This window comes from Patella vulgata, chromosome 8, assembly GCF_932274485.2.
Source record: "Patella vulgata chromosome 8, xgPatVulg1.2, whole genome shotgun sequence".
Lineage (NCBI taxonomy): Eukaryota > Metazoa > Mollusca > Gastropoda > Patellidae > Patella > Patella vulgata.
In genome coordinates this window covers 2,474,517-2,498,363 of record NC_065886.2, presented here as the reverse complement: position 1 = coordinate 2,498,363, position 23,847 = coordinate 2,474,517, and the positions used below count along the sequence as shown (strand labels likewise).

The window sequence follows — 23,847 nt, the reverse complement described above, 5'->3', positions numbered from 1 at the left end:
TAATTTGTCAAAATACAAAATACATTTGTCGATTTGTCAAAGTACATTTGTTAATTTGTCAAAATGCAAAATACATTTGTCGATTTTTGAAAATGCATTTGTTGATTTGTCATACAACAAAAATACATTTTTTCATGTGTGAAAATACCTGTCTAACCTACAAAGCACAAATTTTGAAATAACACAGCTTAACTTTACAGTTTCAAGATATGTAATTTCAACATTTGTATTTTCAAGATATGTAATTTCAACATTTGTAGTTTCAACATTTGCAGTTTCAACAGTTGTATTAACGACACTTGCATTATCAAGCCTTGCATTAACAAGCCATGCGTTAGCGAACTATGACCATATTTGGGTTGATGACGTTGATCATTAATCCGGAAAACGCCGAGTTTGGTCCTACAATGATGTCTCCCGTCTCAATAAAAATATCTCTTCTTGGGTGGAGTTTTTCAAGGGGAACTACTCCCATTATTTCCGTTCTTCAAACAGCAAATGAAACTAGTTTATAGGCAAATTCGTAAGTAATTCTCTCTGTGAATCAGATTGGTTTATAGGCTAGAGTAATATTTTTTAATTAGTAAATTTAGACAGTTTTAATTTGTAAAATCATATATCAACAGACATATCAATAATACAGGTGAAATTAGTTTTTGTTGTCAAAATTTATATTTGAAGATATTTGCACGAATTCGCGGAATTGGGGTGACACTGTGACTTTGAAACAGACACATAAATAGTAGTAGTTTTAGGCTATAATATTAATAATACCGTAGATCCACACATCTACTTTGACTAATATTTGAATTAAAATATTTTCTTAGATTTTGTTTTTATATGCATTGTGGTCTAGTCTATACTGGCGAGAGTTTTTATCCAGATTTAATGAAACTTTGTATGTAGCCTGTAGGGTATCTTTGTCTTCGTAAAATGAAGTTGGGTTTGATAGGCCTAACATTTGCAAGAGTTACTGCTCGTCTGCTCTTTCTTGTGTGCTCTGTATAGAGACTCCAATCAGTGCATAAAAATGAGATGTTAAAAACTCCATTTCATTCATTTATTATCTAAACTAGATGCCATATTTTTTTTTTATCCAAACATATTAATCAAACTTAGGCCAAAAAAATACCTGTGTTTCCTTTTTCCTCTCCAAAAAAAAATATTTCCTCTCCAAAAAAAAATAGAGTCGGTAGGTAGGGTACTAGGGATTAAGTTGTTTTTTTTTCTGTTTCCCCTGCCCCTTCTTTTTTTTCGCAAATAGTAAGGAAAAATATTCCTGAAATACTCAAGCAAACTGATTTTTATACACCCACATACAAATTACGTGCAGAGTTAAGCCTCTTTTTGGGCAAAGTTCGTCAATTTAGACTTTGTGAGTCGGTAGCTAGGGATTAAGTTGGGGGTTTTTTCCGGTTCCCCTGCGGCCTCTTTTTTTTCGCAAATAGTAAAGAAAAATATTGCTGAAATACTCAACCAAACTGGTTTTTATGCGCCCACATAAAAATTACTTGCAGAGTTATGCCCCTTTTTCGACAAAATTCGTCAATTTAGACTTTGTGAACGCGATAGTCTACAATGTTCATCCGATAGAAATGAAACTTGGCATATCCAAAGATCTCGGATGAGTTCGAATTTGGTGCAATTCGAAAATTACGTTCAGAGTTATGCCCATTTTTTCGACAAACTTCGCCAATTTAGACTGTGAACGCGATAAGAGTCTACAATTTTCATTTGATGGAAACGAAACTTGGCATGTGTCATGGTCCGATCTTAATGAAACTTGTTATGTGTCTTTATCGCTATACAGTGCAGATCAAGTGCGAATTGGTTGCGATGCGATAAAAATCATTGAAGTTACTACCTTACTTGAGCAAAGCTGCTGGTGGGCGTATATCGCATGGCGACCGCTTGTTTTCCTTAAAACTATTTTTTCCCTGACAGGCCTATTTTATTCCTGGATGAACATCCACGAATTCCGGAAGAATATATACCCCTTTCTAGACAACACTGTTTATTCGAACTTAACGATTCTTAGTACCGTACGTATCTTTGTTTCCATGCAATGAAGGTCATGTTTGAATTTGGTTGTGATTCGATAAAAATCGTTAAGAGTTACTGCCTTTAGTTTGCCTGTGCACTTAAGGTGTAAGTCCAGTTATATTTCAAAAATACTTACAGGGTTATTCTGTTTTTGATAATGTCTAATTTTGAGAAAATGTTCTTGTTTTGGGTGTCTGTTGTGTTGTTGTCCAACTAAAATTCTTTTTTATATTTTTCAGAATAAAAATGTCAGATAATGATCTGAAGAAAACTGCTGAGCTTCTTAGGCAGGCAGCCAGAGAACTGGAAGAAAAATCTCGAACTACACAGACTCCTACTACTATATTACCTGGACCGTCAACACCAAATGTCAGCGAAATGCGCCGTTTGTTTTGTCCCTATTCTAGTATTTCGAGGACAAGTAATAAAAGAGTTGCTGGTACTGGTAGACAGAACACATGGACTCATCGTTTTTTTTGTGTGTCAAGTTGCACACAGGTAAAGTATTTATATGATAAATGAACATATTGGAATAAGCTGAATTTTAATAGGGCTCATCATCGCCCAGTCCACAAGGAATTTTTCATACAGCAAGGGCAAGAACTCTGAAAATAAACATTGGATGAATTCTGTATGTGTTCACAATACATTGTGGACTACAGACAAATGAAAGATAGACAGAGACGACATGTTCTTTGGTGGTTGTATTAAAACTATGCAGACACGATTGAATAATAATAATAATAACTTTATTCAGATACTACAAGGCCATAGGCCCATTGTACATCGAATATATAGTATGTTATGAGAACATCGACAAACTAACAATAAACAAAACAGTATACACATTATATACATACAGATGTGACATTCAATTGATAGTGGTACATAGTTTAGGTAGATGTGGTAGTAGGTGATAGCTTGTAGCCATATAGTAATACATATGTCACAGTTGATTTTGACCAAACATTTTACCACAAACATCACATTTAATACAGGGTAATAGTGGGTTGTGATCATTGTAGTTAAGTTGCAATGGCAGGAGCATTAACTGTCAAAAATGACATTAGGAAATCACTAAGTTACTACCTTTTGACATTATTACAACCTGAAGTTAGAAAGGTTCGACATAGATGCTACAACGCAGAATTATGCGGTCAAATCAAATTATTTCAATGTGAAGTTTGGATATTGGATTGTATAAGAGCAAGTTACTACCTTTTACCTTAGGTAGTACGACCAGGAAACTAAATCATGAGATTTGAACATTTGAATAATATTTATTATAGTAAGCTTATATTTCAGATGATTTATATTATTTAAGATTTTCAACAAATTTCTAGCTATTATTTGAATTTATGTACCAGTATGTATTTTTAATATATTTTTAGAACACTGTCCCTGATCGGTTCGCAAGAAAAGTCACACAGGATGCTGGACTGGGAGAAAAAAGAATAACTCTTTTTAAGAATGATGATGCGAAGTATTTTTCAAATGAAATATATTCACATTATCCAAAATTGATAGATGGAGGAGGGTATGATCTAAATCGTGCCATAGGAAGAACCATAATGGAGTTTATTGACCCCCCTCCATCAGGGTACACAAGTGCTTTTCTGGCACAGTCATACATTGGACAAGCCATCATATATATCAAACCCTTACAGAGAGATCTGGATATTACTATTAGTGGGACTCCAAAAGGCATGCAGGTATGTACAGTCGAGTTTTTTTATACGCCCACGCCATCGCCCCTGTCCATCTGCCCACAATTTGTTGTAAACCAAATAGAGACCAGAGTTAACAAAACTTACTGTAGTTGTTTATACATCCAGCATATGGAAGAAGCCTATCAACGTTTTCCGAAATTATTCCTGGCAAGCTACCTTATCCACTATTTGATTGATAATACCATTTTTGCAGTAGGTGATAAAATCATTCAACAGATCATTGGCCTTCCTATGGACACTGATCCTGCGCCATTTATGGCAAATGGAAACCTGCATAAATACAAATTCGATTTTCAAGATAGGAGTAAAACTAACTAACTGCACGCAATCTTAATAACACATTTCGATATATTGACGATGTAACTGCCATTAATGATAAGGGAAATTTTAAGCGCTACAGAGACCAAATCTATCCACCTGAACTTGTACTCAATAAAGAAAACACTGGAGATCTACATGCTGCATTCCTTGATATTGATATCACTATTGATGACTGTACTTTTAATACTACTGTATATGACAAAACAGATTATTTCCCTTTTGATGTAATTAAATATCCCTCAACTGAAAGTAATAGTAATAATGAAAATACCTTATATAATGTTTTTTACTCTCAGACATTTAGATTTATAAACATATGTAGCCGTCTTCAAATTTTATAAATAAATTAGTTTCTTTGTATAAGAAATGTTTAAATAAAGGTGCTCTTCACAGCAGACTTCACAGACAAATTGAAAAACTAATAAACAATCACAAATTGGATAAATTTAAAGTCTTTAATTCTAACTTTGGACAGCTAATATTTGATTCGTTATCATAATTTTATATTTTGTAAAATTATATGTTACTCTCCTATGGAGCGAATAGTATTTGACATTTAGTGACTTGTTGCTGAGTTTGCGCTTACGGAGACCCCGTGGACCACAGCCCTTTCGTCAAGTGATTTTGATTGCTACTGGTAGAGTTTGTTTGTCTTCTCTGGGAGTATTTGCCTTTTTATGTACTGTATATATTGTGTCTTGTATTATATACTGTGTGTGTTATGTCTTGTATATATCTAGTGTTGTGCAGTCTACCTGCATCGTCTATTACATTATATTAAACACAAACTTTTGGTTGAATATAGGATAGAGTAGTGAATGTCAAATTATTAGCATTTAATTTGTAGAGTTTCATAATTCAAGAATTCTATTACATTGGGGTTTTACAGTTTAAAGAATATAAACCTATTCTGATCAGATTTGTGAGATTCAGATATAGCTCTATAATACCGTCTTGATTTCTCCATGTATAATATTCTGGGATAAAAACTGAAACTATCTTTTACTTACAGTCAGATATGATAACACAGGAGTGCATGGATTGCGGTGAAAAAGTGCCTTTAAATAATTTGAGAAAACATATACAAGAATTTCATGAGGTAAGTAAGCATTGCAAACTAATCAAAGGTTAGAAATTAAGCATAATCTTGAAATATGATTTTTATGTGCCCATATGTTATTTTGTTTCGTATATTGTCCTTGCACTAGTCCGTCCATATTTTCGGACCATAATTTGGTCGTATAAAAACCTGTAGCTATGCACTTTAGCCAAGCTCAGCCATAGCACTAATAATATAGTGGCAGTACGGCAAACAGAAAACAATGTGAAATAAAGATCATTGACCGATTAGGAACCCTTAAACCGCATGAAATTAACACAAATTCGTTTTATTATATTGTAGACCTTTTCTATGCCTGTCCTCTTTTCATAATTCATGATACAAATCATAGCTTTAAAACTGTTAGCTACATTACTTGCAAAATCCAGTTTCTAGGTTGTTTTTCTCATGTTTATTTTATTATTTGACCTTTTAAATACATTTCAACACATTTACTATCCAGTACCTAATGTATTACTATTTGTTTTGTTTATATTACTGTTCTGAATGATTTGACTTGAGGGTTCTCCCTTGAAACTGGTGGTACCAGTAATGTTTTGGCTGTCACATTTAGATTCTGCTGTTAGTTGTATCTAGTTTAATAATAATTTTTGTTTGCTGATGAATGGATAACTTTCCGAAATGTTGCGTTGTTTTGCATCTGTTATCGACTTATTCGCCTACCATTACATGTTGAGCGTTTTAACTTGTTTTCTGAATAACCAATGTCATGTTAACTCATTGTTTTTACTCACTATGTGATAACCTATTGACTTTGCCTTCATTGAATTATTATTAAAATTTTTAATTTAGCTTCAGGAAGATAATTTACCTAAAATAAAGAGACAGAAGTCAGAGCAGTTGTCCTCTGTTACTCCTATTTGTAAATATGCTTGTGTAAGTGAGGTGAGTTAATAGTGTTTGAATTTGTAAGAAAATTAAAAGTGGTATTCAGAACGCAGATCTCATTAGCACAAATAAACAACATTTTCATGACATTATTTGACAGGACAGCCTTCTAAAGTCACTTAGTTTGTGATGTAAAAACTCTTATTTTTTTGCCAATAATGAAATAATTGTGAGAGGAGTCTCACATAGCCTTTAGCCTGTTCTCTGATCCTTTTCCATGTGAATAAAATATTGCATTAAAAAAAAAATTTGTCAAAAATAATTTTTTTAAAGCTTCTTTGAACAAAATTTTTCTTTGACACTGCATTTGTCCTGCACACCTTTAACATTTTTTTATGTTATGCCACACATCACACCCGGAACTGAAAATCCCGTAAGGGATGGTCATACAAGAAATTTGAAAATATATTCTGTATATTTTACAACTTTTTGCGACCATGCCTTACCGAATTTTCATGTTCCAGAAGTGACATATGGTAGAACATGGTACAGTGCTGTTAATGAGGTGGAGGTCAATTGAAATGTTGCAGAATTTTTTTTGAAGTATTCACATCGGCTTAAATTACCCTCTATATGCTATGAAAATATCAAATTACACGAAACAATATTTTTAAAATCACAGATGAAAATATTTTGAAAATTTGGTTGCTGTGTTAACAAATCGTGTGTTGATTTTCTTTTGTGGCCGTTTGTATATTATTAATATTTGTGATAAGACGACCTACAATTTTTGCAGAATTCAACCAAGAACGAAGAACTTGTTGTTCATGAAACTAAGTATTTCATTTTGCAAAGTTTATATTTTTGTTTTTTCATAGTTATGAACCTGATCATATGAGTTTTTGTTATGATTCATTGTTAAAGGGATAGATGCATGTAATTATATGTTTACTACCGGTATATAGAGATGATAATTTAATCTTCTCATAACAGTTTTCAGATTGTGTATATAAGTATTCAAGCCCCAACCCTTTTACAATTTCCTTTATGCCGTGCCAAGGATCTATTATATGTCATTGCCTCGTCCACGGCACCAACAACACCTACGTACACGATCTAATTGGATCTAAAAAGCCTGTAATATTAGGAATCTAAATTTATGTGAAAATAGCTTAAAACAGCCTCTATTAATTGTAAACTGTATAATTTTGTGAAACATTCCCTTAAATGTTAGTTTTGTAGTTATGTTATTCTTCTTTTTATACACCCACTTGTGGTCGTATATTGGTGTCGCCTCGGCGTCCGTCCATCGTTATACGCGCCCAAAATTTAATTTTGGTCGTATATTGTCGTCGCCCCTGTCCGTCCACAATTTCTTGTGATCACTCTCACGCCTAAAGTTTTCGACCGATTTTGTTAATAATTGGTATGTGAGTTCGCATTTTGAACGTAACTTGCAGAATTATTGCCTTTGCCCATAATTTCATGAATTTTTGTGGCCACTCCAACGCCTAGAGTTTTCAACCGATTTCGTTCATACTTGGTATGTAAGTTCATAGCCATAAGGTATAGGATAAGTTGTGTCTTGGCTATGATTCTAAAGTAACATGGAGAGTTATTGCCCTTTTTCCAAAACTTGCTAATGTCCAGAGACTGCATGTATTTTGGAATATACTTGGTTAGTAAGTTCATAAACATGGTGTAAGTCCAGTTATATTCCAAATATTGTTTAAAGGGTTATTGTCCTTGCTTCTTGATAAGGTCTAATTATGAGAAAATGCTGCTGTTTTGGGCGCATATTGTGTTGGCGTTTAACTCTTGTTTTGTTGGCGTTTAACTCTTGTTTTGTTGGCGTTTAACTCTTGTTTTAATTTTAATATTGAATGATAATGATGAGTATTATTATTATCAATAATATGGACGGATTATAATAATCATGGTTATAAGACATCTGTCATGAATTTAACATTTTCCATAAGAGACAGATAGTCTTGTTTCATTTACACTTTATCTGTGGCCTCTCCAGTTCCCAATTTAAAAAGAAAATTATTAGAGTTAACAAAAATATATGCATATTTTTATACGCACAAACAGTGTTTGGTTGCATATTGTCTTCATGTGGGATGGCCCCGTTAAGTTATAGGAGGTATTGAAATTTCAAATTCGATATCGGTACGGTATTGTTTTTTGCACAATAGTAGGCATTGATGTGCATGTATTGACACAATACTGACACCACACAGTTTATACAGTATATCCGATATACTATTTGGCCCATCTCTATCAGCCTCTACTTTTGTTTAATTTACAGCCTGAAATCTTGCCCAATTTGCGGTCTAGAATTTGATGAGGATTTAGTTGAAATACATGCTGCATCTTGCGGCGAAGATGACAAGAAAACAGACGAAGGAAGGACACAGTAAACAATTTTTTTATTCCTATAATATAATATCTTTTATACTTTGTGTGTTTATAGAAACATGTTTGCATTTTCACTTTCGAAAAACTATTCATGCGGATCACATATTTAATGGTATCTCTAAATATATTATATTATACCTTCATTTTTATGTCATATTTTTTATACACCAAAGGTTAATATGGTAGTATAATGTCGTTGTCTCTTCCATCCGTCGGCCCATCCACAATTTCATACTTTTAAATCAATTTCGTTCAAATTTGGTATTGAGGTTCATATTCGTAAGATCTTGGTTAAATTGTAACTTGAAGGTCAAGTGCGAATTTGGGTGCGCTGCGATAAAAATCATTACAGTTATTGCCCTTATTTCGCCTGAAAATTGTATTTTAGATTTTGTGTGCTCTTTGGAGCCAGAGTTTTTGGCCGATCTGAATGAAACTAGGACGATTTGAATTTTATGATGATTCGATAAACGTAGTCAGTTACTCGACTGTGTACAACCCGTCTATAGTTAGCCTAGTTAGTGCAGAAAAATGGGACGTTAAACTCCATTTCATTTCATTCATTTGGACTGTGTAGATATAAATTTATTGTCAAAGCTACCGTGGGCGTATATCGCATGGCAATCGCTTGTTTTTAATACTTACGATATAATTTAATTTCTCTTGGAATTGTTTATCTGTTTTCAAAGAAGCTTAGCAAAATGTGCAGTTATCAACATTTTCCATCACAATTTAGATCTTGATGAAACAACGCTGCCATTTTGGGTGAATGTCATGCTATATGTTATATGTCCACATCACTATATGTAGACCTATATTGCTATTATTATGTTGTATACTGTTTAAATGTATCTGAGCAATAATCGATTGATAAATGTGTTGGTTTTGTTTTCAGGACTGGTAATTTAAAATATGATTTGCATCAACTGTCCGAGAAAATTTTTGGTCAAAATGTAAAGGAGAGATTCCATGTCTCAGTAGTTAGAAAAATGTTTTTGCAAACAGCCATGGAAAATCTGGAAGATTTTGAATTTGATCAACTGTTAAATGTAATATTCATAGGGGAAGATGGGGTGGATGCAGGCGGCTTAACAAGGGAGTTTTTCTCTCTTATCTTTAAACATACTCCCATTTTTGAAAATAGTGGTTTTGCCATCAATTCAACACTACTACAGAATAAAACATACAAGACTATAGGCAAAGTTGTTGCCTTTTCTATCTTAATGGGAAATCAAGGACCAAGATGCCTTCTACCACAGTTTACTAAATTCATCCTTCAGAATGCACAACCTGCAGTTGGTGAAATTTCAGATGAAATGTTAACTGGAGATGTTCTCCAAGCTCTTAAAGAGGTAGGTTGGTAATTGCAGCTCAAATGAAACAATTTTCATTTTATAGTCCATATTAAATTGTGGCCTGTGAACACGATAAGGGCTACAGTTGTTACCTGTGTAGTAAAAAATGTTTGCGAACACAAGTTATTGGCCATTGTTTGTCCAAAAGTCAGATAATTGACTTCGCGTACATTCAATCTATGGCATGTTCAACTTTTGTTTGATTTATTAAAAGTAGTTCTTACTCTCCTGTTTAAATATAAATTTATTGTCAAAGCTATCACTTGTTAATCTTTGCTATTGTAGATTGATTCTTTAGAAGCTCTAAATGTATCAGAGGTTTTTGAGAAAAATGCTGATATATTGGAATCTGCAGGATATAAAAAGATGTTGACATTAGAAAACAAAAAAGAAGCCATGTTAGCGATTCGATGCCATTATGGATTTTATCGTTTTTTGCCACCATTACTGCAGTTCATAGAAGGTAAGTCTGTGTCAATTGGGCCCGACAAATTGGCCTCGCGACAATTTGACCCGCTCAAATAGTCGGGAGCCAATTGTCGCGAGGCCAATTGACGGACCGCCAAGTTAGTCTATGAAAGTATTTGCTGACTTATCTTAATTGTTCTCTTTGTGGAGCTGTGAAATGTAATTGTGTTTTTATGGTGCTTTTTTTTTTTAAACATGAACAAAAATTTAAAACAAACCCAACAAAAACATTTTGAAATTATACAGACTGAAATGGCATATATCCAATATATGCAACTTTTACCCCTCAGCATTAAATTTCAAGGCTGTGATAATAGAAATGATATAAATTAATTTGTACAGATACACATAGATCTTATTTTTTTTAGGTCTCAAACTTCATGGTGTTTATAAATTATTAATGCAGTATTCAGCAGAAGCCACCGAATACTTTAGCCGGACAGATGTTAAGGCTTTGGATGTAATTAATTTGTTTCATCCTAGTTTCTCAATTAAACCAGAAGACAAGGAGTTAGAAGAGATAATTGTGTACAATTTTCATCAGTTTTTGAAGAAACTTGAACGTAAGTATAAGTTATTACTTTTAAAGAGTTTAATAACCAGAATTATATAGTCTGGGATTCTGTACAACCTTACACCATCTCTTCTCCTTAATTTCTTGTCATATTTCGGTGGATGCACAACTGTATATTATCAGATGATAGAGGAGATCTTTAGCTTTTTTTAGACTCATCATTGAGTTCCACACTTAATAACATTAGAAGGAAATAATGTATGCTTTAAGTTTTGAAAGGACTTTATGTATGAGTTCGAATTGATTTCTAAACTGAAAAAATTTATAAATCAATTCTAACTCACTTAGAACATGACCTCTACTTTCAACACTAATACCAAATGAAATGAAATAGAGTTTAACGTCCCATTTTTATGCACTGTTTAGGTTAACTAGAGACGGACATTTGCCAAGCGTGTGCAATGAGGGTAACTAACTGAGAGGAGGATGCCTATTACATTTTGTATAGTAAATGTTCGCTGAGGGCAGAACTAGAAGCCAAACAAATTCTATTGATTTCTGATAATTAAATGTGACAATCCTTGTCGACTGCCCGGACGATTTAGCTGCTGTGGGTTCCCTTTTGTGCCAATAGGTTGATTTGTTCCGCTCTTTGCAATTCCTTAAAGGTTCTTTGACACTTCTAAAAATTATTTGTATTTTGACTAAAGTGCACATAATTATATTTTATATAATAGAGAATGTTTAATATATATATAAAAAAAACTTTTTCAACAGAATTTACGATGAATGTAAATTTGTTACTTTTGAGGCGAAATATAAGTGCAATGAGTCTGAATTCAATGAAAAATAATAATTTCTATAATATTCAATACATTGTAATTGCATATGCATGTACTTAATCTTTCCTTAAACTACCCCCCTGAGATGACTAAACATTGGGGTGATTTAGTCAATGATTAAGTACAAGTCAACGTTCGAGAATACCACATTTTATGGTATTCTCGAACAATGATTAACTCATTGATTAGGCTAATCAAAGTTTATAAAAATCTTAGCTTAAAATTTAATCAGCCTTTCAGAATATGGCTGGTCGAAAAGTCAGAGATTAAATCTATGATTAGCACTAATCCAATTTCGAGAATACGGGCCTAAGAGTTTTGGCGAGGATCCCCCTCCGTCAAGGGTCGAAATGTTCATGCACCTGTCGCTGAGATCCATTACCTGTGCATATCGGAAAATAGCTCAAACTAAAGTTTATGCATGTATTAGGAAATTAGTTATGAATATTTTACTGATACATTCTAAAATATAATGAATGCCGGCAGGCGGCAGCCCTTCATAGAAGACTAGTAGCTGCCTTGAAGTTAAACTGCTGTATGGCGTATGTTAACTTTCTTGATGGTCTTTTGTTTCAAATTATTTAACAAGTTTGTATATATTTTTAGGTGGAAAAATCAGTACCCAGTGGTTGGATATGGAAACAGATCTCGAAGATGATGTTCAACTGAATACTGGACATTTTCTTCTGGCAACAACTGGTAGCCCTGCCATATCTCCAAATATAGGAGATGGGCTACTACTATTTGACCATGAAAATTTAAACTGCACTACAGTAAATACATGTGCGCCATCTATTACTATTAACCAAACGAAATATATGAAAGAATACGATTTCCTAGAAAATGCTTTTATTAACATAATTGTATGTGCTTATGGTTTTGGTTTGAATTGAAAATGTATGTAGCATGAACTGGGCCTCTGTTGGTGAAATACCCAATAAAAACCTATTAATTGAAAAAAAGCAGTGTTGATTTCCTAATTCATTTCATGATAATTAGAAATGAAATTTACGGTTGCAAGTCCATTCCCTGATTTTCTGAATCGAATAAAGGATTTATTTGGCACATCAATTCTTCCATCTTTTGATCAGTTAAAGATATAGGAAAATGACCAATAACAACTCTTTCTGGTTCATCATCATATGCCATCAAACCATTTTGTATTGTTCCGTAACTTTGAAAGTCTGCCTATAAAAAAATATTTAAAATCTAATGAACGTCTGTTTGGGATTGAATTTATAGGTTTATTTAAGATATAAGTTTATTTCATATTGTAAACAAGAATTTTAACGAAACTTGCTGTAGTTGTTTATACCAGCATAAGGAAGAAGCCTATCGAAATTCAATGTTTTCCAGAGTTATTGACCTTGATTCACGAAACCTTGTAAACGTGATAGAGACCAGAGTTGCTGTAATTGTTTATAAAAATGGCGAAAATTAGGTCAAGTCACAAAATCATCTGATTCTGACGAAGCAAGCAATTAATTATATATTATTGAGGTCACTGATTATGAATATGCTAGTTTAAAAGTTGTATCTTATCTTTGAAAAGGTTGAAAGTTTCATTTTACTAGTTATTGTGCATGCCCATAAAAACTTCTTCTTTACACGATAGAGATCACAGTTCTCAACGAAAAGTTTTGAAACTTTCTGGGATATAATAACAGTTGTTGGGGTGTATAAGGTTGGAGACTTCTATCTTATCATTAACAGATTAAATCATTTGTTTGCTATGGAAATTAAAATATCCCAAAATCTCACCCTCCAATTTTTGAATATTTTTAGGCATAATCTTAACCACTGTCAAAAAATGAAAGATTATATTAATCTGGATTTCTTGAATAAACATATCAATGAAAATATACCTCAGAAGCAAGATTTTCATTTGGATCCAGGATTTGACCATCTATCCATAACTGTAACGGCGTTTTCTGATTAGCTGTCCTAATAGATCGCCTGATAAAGGCCTCTCTAAATTCGTTCAAGTGTTTTTGAATCCTTGGTATGAAGATATAGTGTAGGGCTTGAATATGTATTTCATCAGTTGGTATAAATATGTTTTCTGCTTCCATGTAGCAAAAAAGGTAGTAGAAAAAACTGATGCATCCCATCCACAAATCTCTCCAAAATCTCTCTATTCTTTGAAATAAAAAAAAAATTAAGTGTGATGATCTATTTCACTGTTAAAATATGAACAGGTTGTTGAAAATGACACCAGAGCAACAAATTGTCAACATTCCTTTCATGAAACCACACAAAGTCACAGAATGAATGTTTTTAGCAAAGTCTAGACAATGGTACATAATTTGATTTTTGAACAAACTACTTTACCTACATTTGATGACGACAAAGACACATTAAAACTCTGGAATCTAGATTACAAACAAAGGGCAGTAACTCTGGTGATTGTTATTGAATCGTATCAAATATTGAACATGACATTCGTTTTCTGAACGCTAATATACGATCACAAGTTTAAAATTCTAATTAGGTGATAAATGTTACATATCCATTGGTTAACGCAAAACTGCACATATCTTTAATATTAATGAAAACCCTCGAATGGCACGAAGACTGCTGATTATCGTTTATAATAGTTGAAACCTCTTAATACTGTAGTCAAGTGGAAGAAGTCTGAAACATGTTCCAAACAATAATACGGGCATTCTGTATGATGCTTCACACTGACTAACTATCAAGATTTTAAACCATTTAAACTTGGCATATTTTTATGGGATCAAGGACCATAACTTGAAAATTATTATTCAATGGATAATGCGAACAGACAGATGTATAACATAAAATCGAACATATTAATGCAGACGTACTAAATTTACCTCTGATTATGGACACTTCTTCCAGTAATATGGCTGCCTCTTCCAAAACCTCTGGAATTTATCATATATTCTGCAACACGAACGTTCTCGCCCCCTTTATCCGATCTAACTCTCCATGGCAATCCATAATTTTGAACAGCTTCATTAAATGCTTGCATAACAGTTTCTGCTCTATTGTTGTTGCTAATCTTTAAATATGTAGGGAGGCGAGAATAACCGTCTATACCTCCATGAACAACTAAGTGCCAGCTTAAAAGATATGGAAAAAATATACAAATGATCATTACTCAGCTACCACTAATCAAACTGAACTGCGATGAGTTAATGTTAAAGATACAATATATAATATACCGGTAATTGACAAACCACCATTCCATCGTGTTTCGAAAAATGCAACCCATATAAAATATTATACTAGTCATACAAATACAGTAAGCCTATATATCATAAACCAGTCTGACATTAATGATATTGAATAGCTGGTTTCGAATGGGTGTTAAAAATCCAAATATGGATTTTGGATTAATTATCTTGAGTAAGCGAACTCACTTAACAGGAGTCAGAAATCAACAATGATTACTACAGTACGAAGACTCTTAAATCAATTCTATAAGCTTACATTACAAAACGGTATATCACCTGTAAGCAGGTATGGAGGGGGACACACCTGGCCAAAACCAGTTGGGTCCCGACCCAAAGGGCCTTTCAAAAATTTATGCATGTTAATAGTCAGTTTTAAAGCGAAGATTGCACATTCAGCAATTGAAATGAAATGAAATGGAGATTAACGTCCCATTTTTCTGCACTAATTTATAGGCTAACTAGAGAGGGTAATGAGGGTAAATTTTGCTAAGGCAGCGGCAACACCCTATTCTCACTACCGATTTTAACTGCCGAGGTGACTTTAACATGCCCTCTCGTAGCTTAGTGAACACAGGCCTCCGTTTTTCATCCTATCCAATGGACTAGAACGCTTTTCCATGTCATTCCCCACCTGACAAGGGGGAACCCAGTCGAGAAAATCCACAAGGTCGACCCGATCTCCGCCAGAATTCGAACCTGGGACCCCCACCATGAACGGCAAGCGTCCTAGCCACTCGGCCACACCAGGCCCCCATCCAGCAATTGAATTTTCAAATATTCACGGCATACAACGCCATGCACTGCTAGTCCCTCTTTGGGCTGATAAATAAGCTTAGTCCGCCCCTGCCTGTAATTGAGTCAATACTAACCTTATCAATTTATGATAGCCGTCTATATGCCACAATGAGTTTGGCGCACGAACAGAATATCTTCTTCGTCTTACTGGATTTAAAGTAAGTCGACGATAGAGAACACCTTCTATATCAACCCTTATCATCGATTCACGAACCCTGTATTCTTGAATTATATGTCCTTTACTGTGCAGGTGTCCTTTTATACTTCGATACCCAATATTTGGAAAGTTACTAAGAAGGTCAATTACTATTTCATCTAGCTCATCATTGGAAATATGACTATATTTTTCATTTAATGAAATACCATATTCAAGCAATCTTCGACTCATGGTTCTGGGACTAATATTAAATAAATTGGCCATGTCATTCAATTTGAATCCATTAGAAACCAAAAATTCTAGCTGTTCAAATGGAACTAACTTTGATGGTCGTCCAGTATGTCCTGGTGACAATGAATGTCCGAGAGATCCAGTTATAACTTCATTGGCCTGCTTTCGTTCGATTAAATTTGCAGCATTTTGAATATGAAATAAACAAGTTTGTAATCCATTCATCGTTATACTGTCTTCTTCCGTGGAAGGCATGGAACACATTAAATCTGAGACAATACCTGCTACTGTATGTATATCATGTATGATGTCTGAAAGCGATTGAAAATTTTGTGTATCTAACAAATTGCAAATTCCCTCTATTCGGGACTTCACTTCATGAATAAGTTCATTGGCCATGTTGAAGAACGGAAATAATGAGAGTAGTTCCCCTTGAAAAACTCCACCCAAGAAGAGATATTTTTATTGAGACGGGAGACATCATTGCAGGACCAAACTCGGCGTTTTCCGGATTAATGATCAACGTCATCAACCCAAATATGGTCATAGTTCGCTAACGTATGGCTTGTTAATGCAAGGCTCGATAATGCAAGTGTCGTTAATACAACTGTTGAAACTGCAAATGTTGAAACTACAAATGTTGAAATTACATATCTTAAAAATACAAATGTTGAAATTACATATCTTGAAACTGTAAAGTTAAGCTGTGTTATTTCAAAATTTGTGCTTTGTAGGTTAGACAGGTATTTTCACACATGAAAAAATGTATTTTTGTTGTATGACAAATCAACAAATGCATTTTCACAAATCGACAAATGTATTTTGCATTTTGACAAATTAACAAATGTACTTTGACAAATCGACAAATGTATTTTGTATTTTGACAAATTAACAAATGTACTTTCACAAATCGACAAATGTATTTTCACAAATTGAGAGTTTTGGCGAGGATCCCCCTCCATATACATGTTCAGTGTTATTGCACTCTTTTGCTGGTTTACGCTAGTTTTAGTAGAAATCATATAGAGAAGTGCGCTGGGTTTTCTGTGCAATAACAACAAGCATGTTGAACAGGTGTCAATGTTGAGCAGGTGTACAGTTTCATTACATCAATACCTGTACTAAGTTCGATAATGCACATTTTCTGCTCAGGGTAAGCAGAGCGATAAGCAATATCAGCTGACGCCGACACACAAGAGTGGAAGATATGTTTATACATGTATTTGAAAAAGACATTAAGGTTTATGTGTGTAATAAATTTTATCTCTAATAAATAAAGGCGAGTCATATCTTATTATATGATTTATTGAATTGAAATAGAAACGGAAAAGCGATTAACGCCTCGTGTGGACAATTTCTTTCAAATGTTGTGAAAGGGTTGGCAATAAGATTTAGATTATCATTGTGTTATTGGGCATAGAGTATTCCTATATGGGTTACAACAAAATATGTATTATAAAGGAAGATTTGTCAATAGGGTATTTCATAACTATACCTTACGTATAAAGGTAAAACATTAGAGACTTTTAGCAAGCGGAATTTTTGCACGATACGGATACTTAATACGTTTCGTCAATGTGGTTTTAGAGTTGTGGCAGATTTTCGCGCCGCGCACATGTAGCTGAGCCGAGCTTAGTTCTATTACAACATGATGGCAGTTATCTACCAAGATCACCATCAGTACTAGTCAAGTGTCAAACCTACAAATTACTGCAGGGGGTAATGTCGCTCGACAGTCGCTGAGCTATTAAAAAAAATGAATGTCGAATCTATTAAAAATCTCTGACTCTTGACTTCACAACAATCTTTGGTTTCACTAATGTATCATTTCAGAAAGTTTATACCCCATTACCATAGAATAACATTATTTACAGATTTGCATGGTCCCACCTCCCTAAATTTAGCACGTAGATCAACCATGATCAAATATAAAAATTATTAAATATTAATCAAATATTAAATCTTTATCATGGTTAAAATCACATCAAATATATTTCTTCGTGTTATAGGATACACATACATTCATAAAAACGCTATGGCAGAACATTCCAGCATCTAAAAGTATCAAAACAGACAGTCAAAAGCTGTTCGTTACGTGCTGCCGTATCCGTATCACGTATGATAAATACACACGCATTGATGACGTCACATGCAAAATCGATACGGACACGTGATACGGACCAGGAATTTACGCTTGCCAAAAGTCTCTATTACTAACTACGAAAAATGGTATCGTGTACGCATTGGCATAACTGCCATATGAACGCGGTTCCCGACGGTTATTTTCCTCGTAGCACGCTGTGTGGTGTATGCTCGTCATTATTAAGCCCGGGAGGAAGATGTTAAACCCCAATTCATTTTATTGCATTTACTGACGGCATGCATAAATTACTAATGGTAAAACACTTGTATCTGACGGCATGCATAAATTACTGATGGTAAAACACTTGTATCTGTTACTGAACAAGGCATCGGATACCCAGAGCATGTTTCTGTTGGACTGTTTACTTGTTGCTGACGGCTATAGACACGTTTTCGCCAGCAACAAAAGGCAGGGTTTCCGCGAGCGATCTTTTGTTTTTCAATGTGTACAGGAAAATCGCTGTAAATCACATTATAAGTGAGGATTAATCTTTACATCGTTTACGCTCAGATCCGCAATTTGCATGTTGAATTTTCAAAACAAAAACAGCGGTTGATTGACGTAGTGGAAGAAAGCCCCGTGTGTAAACATCCGCATGCGCACACTCCACGCGACAATAAACACCAGCGATCAAGTCGCTCATTGCTTACATGAACTGTCCCGTTACAATTGTATTAGACCGACCTTTTTTGCGGGCGGAAACGTGTACATTGAAACCCGGCCAAACATGACGCCTCGTTTATCCATTATTGTAAGTCAACTTGATTATCTTACTGATTGTACGACACGGCATGTATCTATTGATGAACCGCCCAGTATATCTTTTACTGACTTTCAGACCCAAAATACGATTTTTTACTGATCTGATTGTAAGACACCCAATGTATTTGCGCATGTTTCTGTTGAAAAGATTGAATCAGATCAAGTAACTGTCACTTCACGATGCTACTGAGAATAAAATATTACTTCACCAGGTTATTTCAGATAAGACGAAGGAAATACTAATGTCGCTGGACTACTGGTAAGCCACCTGGTTTGAAAGGCATCCTACGAAAGTGGCACTTGTGGTTTTAACTCAAGTTTTTTATTGTTTTAACTCAAGTTCATGTTGTTAAAAAGAGACGCCTAACTGTTGTTGAAAATAAAACAAGTTTGTGTTGTTGCAGGCCTTTTTTACAGTGTATATAATACAGAGAATTAGTAATTCCCAGGGAATATATCTGTACAGGACAACATAAGTCCTAAAAATAAAACATGATGTGTGTTCTATAATAATAACAAGTTAACAGTGTATATAATACATAGCATTGGTAATTCCCAGGGAATATATATATATGTACATGACATCAAATCTTAAAAATAAAACATGGCGTATGTTTCATAACAACAAGTAAATAGTCTAATGTTTTCTTCATACAATGGGGGTATTATTTATTGAATAAATCCGTTCTAGCTTTAAATGGAAACATCACTAAGAATAATAATAATATCTTTATTTCACAATGTCTGTCTTAATACCTTTTGCTTGTTGGGTGTATCGGTATACGAGGTGTATGTTTATGGTCAGACAAAGCTTTACTTTTATTTGTGTTACTTGTTTTTGTTTATTGCTTTTAAATATTGATAATATGAATAAATATGAATAATACTGTCAAATACATTGGCGTGCACGTAAAAGATCCCTTGGCAGTTGGAATTCGATATAAGAGTAGGCCGTAGTGCCGCTGTCCGGGCAAAATTTCCCTCATAGCACACTGTATGGCGTATGCCCGTTTTCATCAGCCCAGTATAGGAGCAGAACAGTAGGACGTTAAACCCCATTTTATTTTATTTCATTTCATATCTGTCACTGGCCGTAAGACGCAGTATGAATATGTATCTGTTAGACACGACATGCATCTATTTCATACCTTAAGACACAAGTATGAACTGCTTGCTTCATTCTTTACTGAGTAATATCAATTATTATATTAGGTGGGATTGCCCTTGTCGCATTCTATTAACCAAAAAGTCAAAATAATTTGATAATCAATTTTATATTGTATGGACTTAATTTTCATTTTATAACGGCGGTTATTTTCTCTGTCTGTCATACAATGATATTTGTGTGAAATAGTTTTCCACGGTTCGATATGTACACTAAAAATAATAAGACGAGAATGATGGTCTTTTCCCTATAATAAAGATCTAAAAGTATCCCTGTCTTCATAGGCTCAAATACGACACAGCCAAGTATTAAAATCTAAAACATATACCGTCGTCCTTGGCTCAAGTACGGGTACGGTACAGCCAAGTACAACGTTAACCCCCACCGCACACCATTAGTTTATTTTCTCAATCTTAACGTCTGTTAAATGAATCTGAATCTGTTTTGTATTTTCCGGGATTGTAAACTTTAAAGGAAAGAAGATAAATATGCTAGATTTAATAAAGTATATCGAATCTATTTGTATATCTCCTATACTCCAAGTTAACAAGTTAGTGTAGTTTTAGTAATACAAATCCATGAAGTTATTTTATAAATCCTAATATAGGACTTTTTGTGGAATCTTAAAAGTCACATGTTGCAGGACAATTCTTTCTAGACATTTACTATATAGACAAAAGTGTAACTGCTAAAACACTTGAAATATTGACGAACCATGGGTTCTAATCAATTGAAAGTAACAACTAACAGAATGTTTCCCAGGTTGTAAACTTTAAAGTAAGTTATTGGTACTAGTGTATTGAAAGTAAAATCTAACAATTGAAAAGGCCAATCTTGATTATATTTTGGAGAGTAAAAAGTCCATAAAATCATCTAGCTTAGTCCCGACCACCGAACTCAAGCTACGTGATACGTTTCCCAACAATTAAAACCCACCAGCCTTTATCCTACAATGGCGACGGTTGTCCCAAGCTGCGTTATAGTCAGACTATATGCTATGGGCGTGTGCATTTCCGCTCTACTTTCAGTGTTTTGGTTTCTGACAGTATTCGACATTTCTGTGCTAACTGTGGATATTTTACACACTAATGGAGTCAAGTATGTAACTCAATATCACCCACAGCCTTCATCCATACAAACACAACTTATATCTCAATTTAAATCGACAGTGAAAGGTTAGGCTTCCGATATCCAATATTGATTACAAAATGAAAGTTTTAAAATGCTTTCGGGCGCCATTATAACGAAGCTACTCAAGAAACAAGGCTACTACCGGTGTAGACTGAAATAACGAGACGCCTAGGACTGTCATTCAATTCAAACTCGTCGCGTATTTAGCCTAAATTAACTGATTAGAAATTACAGTAAAAACAGAAACGAATGATTGTAAATCAATTGATATACTTTCATATAACATCATTTTATGCGTTGGGTGCCACGACGGTTATAAGGGTGGCTCCCTTGCTTGCTAGCTTGGAGATCGCGGGTTCGCTACGCTGTTATTGGCCGAAAACGTTGATCGGGTTTCCGATGGTATCCCCTTGTCAGTGGAGTCCATGTCTGGAAATTGAACAATAAAAAATATTAACTTCAATTCATATCCCATGTAATTAGTTGACGATTAATGCCTAAGTCCATCAGTGATGATATGTGTCCCATTATCACTGGTGGCCTGTGCTAACCTGTTCACCACTGACTGTCAAATGTGTCATATAGTCCACCACTGATTGTCTCCGTCAACCACTGATGGTCTGTGGCCCAGTCCACCACTGATGGACTGTGTGGCCCAGTCCGCTAAATATGGTCTTAGGCGATGGCCTGTGGCCCATTCCAAACTCTGATGGTCTGTGTAGATCAGCCCACCCTTGATTGTCTATTGTGTAACAGTCAACCACTGATGGTCTGTGTGGACAAGTCCATCACTGATGATCTATTGTGTCATATTCCACCACTGATGGTCTATGCCCTAATCCACCAATGTTTTTCTATTTTGTCATCGCTTCCATGCAACATATCCAAATAAATGATTTGAGGTATAAGCTAATTGCATATAATCCAGTGCACCAAGGCCAAAGCTAATTTTGAAAGTTGATCAACTCGCCTGACTATTGCATCCATTATCCAAATCAGGGTGAGTAGGGTAACTTTAAAAGACCATACGTGATACATGACTGGATCTGCTATATGCATTGGTGGCCATCTTGGATCTACATGTGGCCATCTTGGATCTAATCATGAACCAAAGATATCAGTGAAATAGAAAGTACAAATATGGATTCCATGAACCCAAAAACCTATGACTGGACACTAAAATTATAATCATATCACACTCAGAACTGGAGTTATAGCAATGTCCATCTTGAATTTAAGTGTTAATAAAGTGCCGATTGTAATTTTTTATGACTGGGTTATCTTTCTTTATTATAATAGGTCAAGATCAGTTGAAAAAAAGATCATCAATGGTAAAAAAGAACTCTCAAAAATAGCATATTATCTATTTTGTCATCCATTTTGACTTTTTGGCCATCTTGGATTTAAGGCCAATTTCAGGGTGGCTCACAGGCTTATTTGAAAAAACCTTGACTAAATAACGGTGCCATTTTTGCCTGACCGGTCTATATAAAGGGAGAGAGAGAGAAATGGGGTTTAACGTCCACTCGACACAAACTAGGTCATTTCGGGACTAACATATGGTTTAATTTTATTTCAATAATTCGCTTGCGCATAGGGTTTTTTAGCAGTGGGAGGAAACCGGAGGACCCGGAGAAAACCCACGAGGTTGGACAGGCGACCCTACTCCTTGTCACGCACAACCGGGGATTCGAAACCACGCCAGTCGACTCAATGACAGACTTTATGATACAGCGCGAGCACGCTATCCATTCAGCCATCCAACCCCCCTGGTCTATATAAAAAATGTATCCCTAAAACACTAAGTACTGTTATAAAGCCATGAAAAGGAATTCATCATTCTTAGCCCAAAGGCAATTGTTTTATTTTTTTACTTCTCAACTTTGATAGCACAAGTACAAACATCTGAGAAATATAAATAACAAATCGACCTGTCACGACCAAACAATTTCAAACCAAATGACTGAGAACTACAGATGACATATAAACCAGAATTGGTTAGTGCTTCATAGCTCCATAATTCTACCATACCTTTAATTTTTAATGGATGTTTTTTTTTTTTCACATTTTTTGCAAAACTCTTTAACAGAAGGTCGATTAGTCCATATACCCTAAAGATGACATCTATTGATTTTTGTGCCTGGCCAACATACGTTACGGTACGGTGCTACTCCCTCCCATATATTTTTATATGTTTTGTGTTAGCTTACAGGCTGCAACTCTAAATAGTTGGCCTACTTATCTCTTATACCTTAAGGATGACACTTATTTGTTTTGGTGCTTGCCCCGATGGGGTAGTACCACGCCCATTTAAAAAAACAGTACTGTATACTATATGCTATTTCATATTCTAAATTTTGTGTTTTTCAGGTAAATTTTACTCCTCACAAATAATTCATATTTTTCGCGACGATTCCCTTTTGGTGTCTCTCAGTTGTTGCTGTTATGGTGACATTTAGTTCAAAGGCATCCGTAGCCTTGAAATCCTTGCAACGGTGAGCATTTAGTTTAGTACCCTTTAACCTTTCTTTCCCTAAAAAAAGCCAGTGTGTTACACATATATTTATAGCTGATTGAGTGACACTACCGCAGAGTTAGACTAACCTAATGATGAATGACGT

The 23,847-nt window shown here is 34.6% G+C and overlaps 3 protein-coding genes across 3 annotated transcripts in view; 2 read left to right on the top strand and 1 right to left on the bottom strand.

Annotated features, from left to right (window-relative positions):
• LOC126830222 (11-beta-hydroxysteroid dehydrogenase type 2) overlaps window positions 1–23,847 on the top strand; it is a 94,708-nt gene that overhangs the window by 15,392 nt on the left and 55,469 nt on the right. The window lies entirely within an intron of this gene.
• LOC126832285 (uncharacterized) lies at window positions 438–12,535 on the top strand. The gene is made up of 10 exons (XM_056102619.1): window positions 438–523; window positions 2,283–2,541; window positions 3,435–3,755; window positions 5,107–5,193; window positions 6,007–6,099; window positions 8,354–8,461; window positions 9,359–9,815; window positions 10,104–10,281; window positions 10,655–10,849; window positions 12,249–12,535. The coding sequence occupies exons 7-10, from the start codon at window positions 9,453–9,455 to the stop codon at window positions 12,533–12,535; spliced, it is 1,023 nt and encodes a 340-aa protein (XP_055958594.1). The 5' UTR covers window positions 438–523; window positions 2,283–2,541; window positions 3,435–3,755; window positions 5,107–5,193; window positions 6,007–6,099; window positions 8,354–8,461; window positions 9,359–9,452.
• LOC130013971 (uncharacterized) lies at window positions 12,475–16,552 on the bottom strand. Its single transcript, XM_056102617.1, has 4 exons — window positions 15,712–16,552; window positions 14,480–14,728; window positions 13,508–13,781; window positions 12,475–12,830 (listed from the first exon to the last, which is right to left on the bottom strand). Exons 1-4 carry the CDS (start codon window positions 16,422–16,424, stop codon window positions 12,651–12,653), a joined length of 1,416 nt encoding a protein of 471 aa, XP_055958592.1. The 5' UTR covers window positions 16,425–16,552; the 3' UTR covers window positions 12,475–12,650.

Excerpts from the sequence above, each read along its gene's own strand:
- LOC130013971 (XM_056102617.1), bottom strand. The coding sequence starts at position 16,424 with ATGGCCAATGAACTTATTCATGAAGTGAAGTCCCGAATAGAGGGAATT. Across the intron at positions 14,729-15,711 it reads GGCTATCATAAATTGATAAG|CTGGCACTTAGTTGTTCATG; the intron begins GTTAGTATTGAC and ends ATATCTTTTAAG. Across the intron at positions 12,831-13,507 it reads ATGAAAATCTTGCTTCTGAG|GCAGACTTTCAAAGTTACGG; the intron begins GTATATTTTCAT and ends ATTTTTTTATAG.
- LOC126832285 (XM_056102619.1), top strand. The coding sequence starts at position 9,453 with ATGTTTTTGCAAACAGCCATGGAAAATCTGGAAGATTTTGAATTTGAT. Across the intron at positions 9,816-10,103 it reads TTCTCCAAGCTCTTAAAGAG|ATTGATTCTTTAGAAGCTCT; the intron begins GTAGGTTGGTAA and ends TTGCTATTGTAG. Across the intron at positions 10,282-10,654 it reads ATTACTGCAGTTCATAGAAG|GTCTCAAACTTCATGGTGTT; the intron begins GTAAGTCTGTGT and ends TATTTTTTTTAG.